The sequence below is a fragment of the Pipra filicauda genome, unplaced genomic scaffold (genome assembly GCF_003945595.2).
Source record: "Pipra filicauda isolate LSUMZ 115617 unplaced genomic scaffold, ASM394559v2 scaffold427_size588224_pilon, whole genome shotgun sequence".
Lineage (NCBI taxonomy): Eukaryota > Metazoa > Chordata > Aves > Passeriformes > Pipridae > Pipra > Pipra filicauda.
Window position 1 is genome coordinate 580,670 of NW_024104562.1, and position 7,559 is coordinate 588,228.

The 7,559-nt window shown below is 44.5% G+C and overlaps 2 protein-coding genes across 7 annotated transcripts in view; one reads left to right on the forward strand and one right to left on the reverse strand.

The window, feature by feature from the left end:
• SLC45A1 (solute carrier family 45 member 1) overlaps positions 1-7,449 on the forward strand; it is a 60,182-nt gene extending 52,733 nt beyond the window's left edge. For 5 of the 6 annotated variants that reach the window (XM_039385674.1, XM_027751414.2, XM_027751421.2 and 2 more), the window contains one exon: positions 18-3,359. In XM_039385674.1, the coding sequence (XP_039241608.1) occupies positions 18-299 (282 nt within the window). In that variant the 3' untranslated portion in view covers positions 300-3,359. Of the gene's footprint in view, positions 1-17; positions 3,360-4,434; positions 4,556-6,528 lie in introns of those variants that run through there. The other variant, XR_005565126.1, reaches the window with a different exon arrangement.
• MRPS16 (mitochondrial ribosomal protein S16) lies at positions 5,776-7,486 on the reverse strand (the record flags this gene model as incomplete). Its single annotated transcript, XM_039385684.1, has 2 exons — positions 5,776-7,078; positions 7,159-7,486. Coding segments are annotated over 2 exons (441 nt in total), but the record flags the coding sequence as incomplete, so codon positions are not given.
• Between the last annotated feature and the right edge of the window lie 73 nt (positions 7,487-7,559).

The window sequence follows — 7,559 nt, forward strand, 5'->3', positions numbered from 1 at the left end:
GGCTGTGTCCCCCGCAGTTTATAGGCTCGCAGGCAGAGGGCATGCGGCGCGGGATGGGCGTTGACATCTCCTTGCTGAGCTGCCAGTACTTCCTGGCACAGATCCTTGTGGCTCTGGCCATGGGGCCACTGACAGCGGCTGTGGGCAGTGCCAGCAGTGCCATGTACTTCGCCAGCCTGGTGTCCTTCCTGGGCTGTCTCTTCTCCTCCCTCTGTGTCACCTACGAGCTGCTGCCCACCGAGGAGCTTCCGCCTGCCGAGGAGCAGCGTCCGCTCTTGCCCCATGCGCAGAATGAATAAATGGGAGAAGCTGCCACAGCCTCTGCTGCCTCATTGCATCACCTTCAGCCTTCCTATTGTGGCACAACAGGCTTGTGCACCTCTGGGATGGCAGCAGTGGGCATGGCAAATGACGAGAAAGGTCTGCACTGGCTTTGCTGAGCTTTCCCCTGCCTGTGGGAAGGTGAGGGGTGAGTCAGCAGCGCCTGCACTGCTGGTCCTTCCCCTGAGGTGGCAAAGGCCTGTCTGTGCCCCTGGGCCACAGCAGCAGCAGGAAGTGGTGGGGCCATTCCCTCCAGCTGCCTCGTGGTGCTGTCATTCCCAGGGGAACCAGTGGTTTTGTCCAGCTTGAGGCAGGAGGCCCGGAAGTCTGGTACCTGAGCAGGGCAACCTCGGTCTCTTGAGTGGCAGGGAGCTGCTGGGCTGGGCTGCACACTCCACTGCGAGTACTGCCACTGTGGGAACAGCGATCTGCCAGTCTGGGGGGCAGAAGGTGCCATCTCATGGCCAGGCAGAGCCCGATCCTCCATTGCCAAAGGCAGTGGTGATTCCTGTGAGGCTTTTGGGAGCTGCGGGTCCAACCTACAGCCTCTGCCTATGGTAGGCTGGGCTCTGGAGGGTGCTTTCTAAGACTTTGGAAAGGCTGAGAGCAACTGGTCCTGCTTAGGTGGTGTAAGTACTCTATGAAGTTCCATGGTTGGACTTCTACTTGTACAGAGCTCCCACCAAGTGCTACGAGAAACCACTGTGGGCTGAAAGTGGTGTGGCCTGACTCCCAAACCCTGCTCGTTAGGTCCTGGCTGTGGTCCTTGGTAATGTTTGCCAATATGTGCAGATTTCCTTCCACATTAGACTTTTAATTAAGACTACAGGGGTTTGTGATGACTTAGCAGGAGGATGGACAGTTGTCCATAATCCAGCTTTGGGGAGAAGGGTCTTTTTTCATCAGCCTCTCTTGGGTAGTAGAAGCTTACTCTCAGAGCTAAGTTGAGAATTTAAGAAAAATAATTTGTATGAAAGCCTTCATCACATCATTGTTGTTTATACAGTTTTACCTTGTGACATTTTAAAATCTGCATGGGGACCAGTGAATAAGTGCTTGTCAGCTAGAACTGCATCTTCCATATCTCAGTAAAACTAGTAAAAAAAGGGCTTTGGGTTTCATTATCTGCAAGATTTTGTAATTATTCTGATTTTAGAAGGTGGTAAATGTGCGAGAACTTGTACAAGTTGTAGTTAAGGCCAGGAGTTAATTTTAAGTCATAAATAAAGTTAAAACTATTTCTAAAATCCCTATCAGTCTGCTTCCATATTTGGGTAGGCAGCCAATGTTTACCAAGGCTGAGGGACACTTTGGTGTTTACACGTGCATGGCATCCCTGTAGAGGTTATTTCTGCTTACTTGGTCTTTAGGTCTTGAGTAAGGGTTATCACAGGAGGGTCACTCTTTTTAAATGAGTTGTACTTAATTGTACGCCTAAGTTTATTCTGATGCTTGATCTACGATGCCAAGATGAAATAATTAGTGTAATCATTAGCTGTTGTGGCTTACTATACTCCCATGCTGAAAGCATAATACACAACTTGTAAGAACCCCTCATTTTTATCATCTGTTCCTGAGTATTACTTTTTTAAAAATTTATTTTAGAAGCAAGTCTCATATTACTCAGTGTTGACTTAAATGGAGGAATACTACTGAGATTACAAAGTCAAGCACTCAGAGATAAAGGACTATCAGATTGATGAGTATATTCATCTTTCATTTCTTTTTTTGGGCTTATGTAGTGTCATATCTGCAGGAATATCTGTGATGTGTCATTTCCTTGATTATGGGGCAGCTGTCTCCAAAAACGTTCAGGACAAAGCTGGAACAAAATAGCATGAGAAGTTGTTGGTACTTCTGATTTTGACAATCTAAAGACTTGACTTTGGAGAATTTTTCTTTCTTGTTGGTCTGCCTTGTAACCTTAATTTCTCTTCCTTATCTTCTCAAACTTTTAAACTCAAAAATTATTTTATTTCTTTGTTTGGTCTCACCAGCTAACGTGGTATCAGGTCTTAAAATGTTTTTTCCTCTTAAGTTTTGTAGCCAGCGTTATTGCACTAAATGAATTGTGAGCACTTCCTTTTCTAGGTAGCTGGAGTTGCAGATCATTTTGTTGCAAGTGAAAATCTTCAAAAGGTTCATACAATTGATGAAATCAGTGTATCTGATGATAATGTATGTCTCCATTACCATCTGTAAATATTATGAGCTACATTTATATAGTTATAAAACTATTGCTATGCCTATATGCATTACCCGATAAAATATATATTACATTTTCTATTTTATGGGATATGGACTTTATTTTGCATATGTATTGATGTAGTGTTACATACATAATACTTTTAAGTCAACATCACTGTGTGTTAATTTGGGGCTTTGAGCAATACTAGTGGTGTCTGGAAAAAAACCAGGGCCTGTCACTATCATGCAGAGTTGCACCAAATCCATAGAAATAACTTTAAAAAGGTATTACTTGCTTATTCTCTTCGTCATACATTTTGTATTTTACAGAAATTACTGTATATGATCCCTGTTGAACTGCAAGCTACAACGTGATGTCTACCTTTTGGAATCCAAACGCTTCATATTCTGTCTAAATCTGCAAATTGCTGATTGGAAAAGAGATGCATGAGTTTAGGCAGGAAAATGATTTTACGCTGTGCTGTTTTTCAGTGATGCCTAAAGGTTAATTTTGAATAAGTCCATATCATTAAAGGCTGATTGATGGCAATTATTTGTGGATGCTCATAAGGTATTTATAACAGATGTACAGAAGCAGGGAAAATGGGGAGACTGATGGAGAAAACACCTTATCAGTTGTCTCATGTTTGTAATGAAGCTAGCTGTAAGCATTTCAGCATATGTCTGCAGTTCACTCGACTTCTGCTGTGTCTCTCAAAAAAGACAACCTAATAATTTCAGAACTTCTGCTGTATCTTTGAATGGAAAAAATGAGTCTTTTCAAGAATCAAATAGAATAAAATTGTATGACTATATATATAAAGAAAAGCGGTATTGTGAACTATTCAAAAGAGTTTTCTAGTCAATTTATTTTCTACAAATGAGTAGTTAGTCATCTTGTACTCTATAGGACATACACTTTATTTTATTAAAAAAAGAATTTGTGTAAAAGGTAGCTTTCTTAATATTTGTTTTCCCTCTCTCAGACTGGGACAGTCTTAGGGGAGAGGAGAAACTTTTAGATGCCATTATCATAATAACACCCAATGGATTGCATTAAGTCCAATAAACATATTGAGAATTCTATGAGTACTGGGACCAAAATGCCAAGGGAGATCTCCAGCATCTGTTTAATTTATCTAAATAGACATTTTCCGTACCTGTAGTTGTTAAGACATAATGATTCATTTGGCCTAGCTTTCCTGCAGGGAAGGTTTTTGTTGATGTTCACTAGAGAAATGGCTGCGGCAACTTTCCATTGGCTGTTCCTTTGTCCCAGGCTGCTGCTTCTGTAGCAGGGTCAGTGGAGGGGAAGGTGCCTACATTTAGGTTGGCAAATTTCAGGCTGCAACACCCAAGACAACAGCAAAAGCTGTAGGGCAGCAGCGCTGGGACAGGCTAGAGGTCCTTTAGTAGAATCCTTGTTTTTCTTGGTATTGCAGTCCATGCTGTCTCCTAACAGACTTGAAGGTTCTGGGAAGATGGTGTTCTATGCTGTTCAAGGAGTTCTTTATGTTAAAAACCTTGCCAACACGCTCTCTCCTATATCCCATGCAGAAATGATAAATGCATGGAATAATGGGAATTTTTGGTGATTGGAGCTTACTGCCTAATGCCTCCAACCCACAGTGGGAGCTGGGAGTTTTACTTTAGATCTAAAAGGCAACAGCATAGTCCAATACCCAAATAGTGTTAACAGTAAACAAAGGGCAGACTGCTGCGTCATGTGTGGAGCACAGTAGTAGTCCAGGGAGCAGGAAGAAAACAAGCGATGAGTAACTTTAATCAGATGAATTCAAAAGCAAAATATGCACTGGGTAGCAGTCAGCAGACTGAGGAGCAATCTGAAATGGGCATGATGCATTATTAGCCACATATAAAAGCTGTATGGAAACTTGTTTGTTTGTTTGATTTTGCTTTTTCTAGGATCCGGGCATAGGTTTCTCTAACAAAGGATAACAAATCTTGTTGCAATAGCCAATGGAACAGTCAACAGAGGAAATCACAGCATCAGAGCAGAAAGGAAGATTTTTTTTGAGTTGTGCAGGTACAGTACTAACCAAGCTTATGAGCTACTTAAGCAATGAATTTAACAGTATTGCTGTCATATGCTATGAACAATTACTATGCTAGAGATTCAAGCTTTTCAAGCTTCAGCTATAGCTCTCTTTAAACCTAGCTTTTGCTATGTTTTGCTTGATGATACTCTGTTCTGATTCTGCTTTATGCCCACTCCTTTCAGTCATTTTTTATTTACTGCAGATTTTTTTTGTCCACAGAACTCTTTGGGGAAGAGGGGAAAGTGAAAATAGAGCTGAATAAGTTTAATGCTTCTTCCTACCAAGAAAGGAAAATATTTTCTCCTTTTGCCCTAACTCTTGCTGTATTTAGTGAAGTGTCTACAGCACAGATCTAGTCTTGAACCTCGATCCCTATGTGCTACATTATTATGTATGGCCCCTTTAAGCAACGGGCTCATCATGGCTCCAAAGAAAAGTATCAGATAATTTTCTGAAAGTTAGGCTTAGTCCAAAGTGTAAATGGCATTCAGTGCTTATAGCTACCTGTTACTGGTTTTCTCTAGCAAACTCCAAGACGCCTCAGACACAGCCTTTTTTCCAGCACTACACCTCTCACCATTTGTACAGTACTAGAACTGTTCACTGTAATTTGTTCTCAGCCTTCCTCTGCTGACAGCATCACAGCAGCTGAGAATTATGCTTTATAAGCCCAGTATACCATTTTTTTTTAAGCTTGAGCTCTCCTGTACTGGTGCATAGTACTGTGCATTTGTGCAGAAAAATCCACTGCTTCCACGGCAGGCTGGGCTTACAGTGGCCCAGAGGCTGTGCTTTGTTGCACAAACTATTCTTCTGACCTACAGGTAAAAGTTCATGAATCCTGAAAAAGTTATGAATTTGGTCCATAAGAAACAGACCCACTACTTGCATAGACAATGAAGGGCAAGTTAGGTGAGAAGAAACACACCGTTTTCTTTATGTCCCCCTGATCAGCTGCATGTTGTTTCTCAGTGCAGCAGATGCCTTAGCAGGGGACTTAAGGCAAGAGAAAAGCTGAAAGGAGTCACTGTGGAAAACATGACCTCAGCACTGCCACTCTCCTTTTAGAACTTCCTTCATTTACTGTTATTACTGTGTTGTGCAACATTAGTGTCTGATGCCAATAGTCACTCACCCTGCTGCATTAGAGAGCAGCCCCATCGCACTGTGGTATTTGAAAGGACATGAAAACAAGTGTTCTACTGCCTTGTGTATGCAGTGAGATGCTTTATTTAATAACAAAATTATTTTTAATAGGGAAAAAAGCCAGGCCAACACGAAACTATCTGAAGAGAAACATTACAGATATACTTTGTGTTCAAAGCAGCAAGCTCCAGAAAGGAAAAGCTGTGTGGTACCTTTAGATTACAATAGTAAAAACACTGCAGATGCAAAACTTCACCTTTGCAGCAAAGAAAGGAAATCTAGAGTAAGCTAGAGAGGAACTTCCCAGAAACCCTGTACCAGAGTGCAGTCACCATTTTATAAAAAATGTGATGCTGAACATACCAAATATATAGAAGAGGAAGGTATCAGAAAAGCAATACCACTTTTTCATAGCTTCCGTCACTTCCAAGAATAGGTTTTTAATCATCTAATCCATGAGCAAAAATAAAAACACCTTCTCTCAGTATTGTGATTTTGTTAAAAGCAAGCCAGCCCCTTTCTTAGTGTTTTGTCTATTCATCCTCTGTTGGGCTGGTTACACTACAAGCTTATTGAAATGCAATACTGGAAACTTGTCTTTGCCTGACATTTGTAGAATCACCTAAGAGTTGTGCTAAAAGAAACCCTAAAGAAGCAAAAGGTGCATCTAAGGTAGGAGAGAGACTTTGGCAGGGGTTTTGCCTCTTGGAAGAGGGTCAAATATGTGATGAAGGAGTAAGACTCATAGCTCAACTTCAGGCATGCCCCATCTCTTTAAATGAGACTGAAATCTTTCCCTTTTGCTTGTAAACAGGTACAGAACCTCTCTGGAGAAATTAAACAGAAATACAGCTGCACTTCCATTTGCATTTATGTGTGCCAGGCCTCTCCTGAACCACTGGATTGTCCTGTTACAGTAAATCAGAGCCAGGAGTCAAAACACCTGACAAGTGGAGCAGGCAAATGGAAACTGGCAGTAGCCATGCTATTGCTGGAGAGTGAGAGATGCTAGAGCAAATGGCATGCCTTTAGAAAAAGCTGAATGGTTCTCTGTGTGTATTAGAGTAGTGAACCCCCTTTTATCTCTGTGCACCTAATTTGGCAACAATAAACTTTGATTCAGAGCGGAGTCTGAAGAAAGCAGCAGATGCACAGTGTAGAGTGGGCAAATGACACTTTAATGTGGTCAGATGCACTGACAGGGCAGGATGCTTCCTCAGGCCAGGGCGGGCCTCTCGGCCGGGGCGTCTCTCAGGGCCCGTCCGCAGGGGCAGTGCCCACCTGCTGTGCTCGCTGTCGTCTCTGGCGCAGCCTCTCGGCGCCGGTCACTGTCATAGGATGGAGCGGCAGGAACCCCGCCAGACCTGCCAATAAGAGGCGGTGAGACGGGGCCGCACCGGGCCCCCACCCCCCGTCCGCTGCCAGGCGCCCGCCCCAGACCTACCCAGGAGCTTCTCGGCGGGCCGGGAAAGCTGCGCGCCGCAGCCCAGCCAGTAGCGCAGCCGCTCCAGGTTGAGCCCCGCCACCCTCTCGCCGTGGACGTTGGGCAGTGGGTCGAGGCAGCCGAGCTGCTCCAGGTACTTCCCGTCGCGGGCGCGCTTGCTGTGCGCTGCCACGATGCGGAAAAAAGGCCGGTTGGCGCAGCCTCCGAGGGCGAAACGGATCACGACGTGTCCGCCGCGGTAGCCTTTCAGGAGGCGGCTCCCTGTGAAGAAAGCGAGGTGGTCACGGGCCGCCGCGCGGGGGCCGGTCACGGGCCGCGCGGGGGCCGGTCACGGGCCGCGCGGGGGCCGGTCACGGGCCGCGCGGGGGCCGGTCACGGGCCGCGCGGGGGCCGGTCACGGG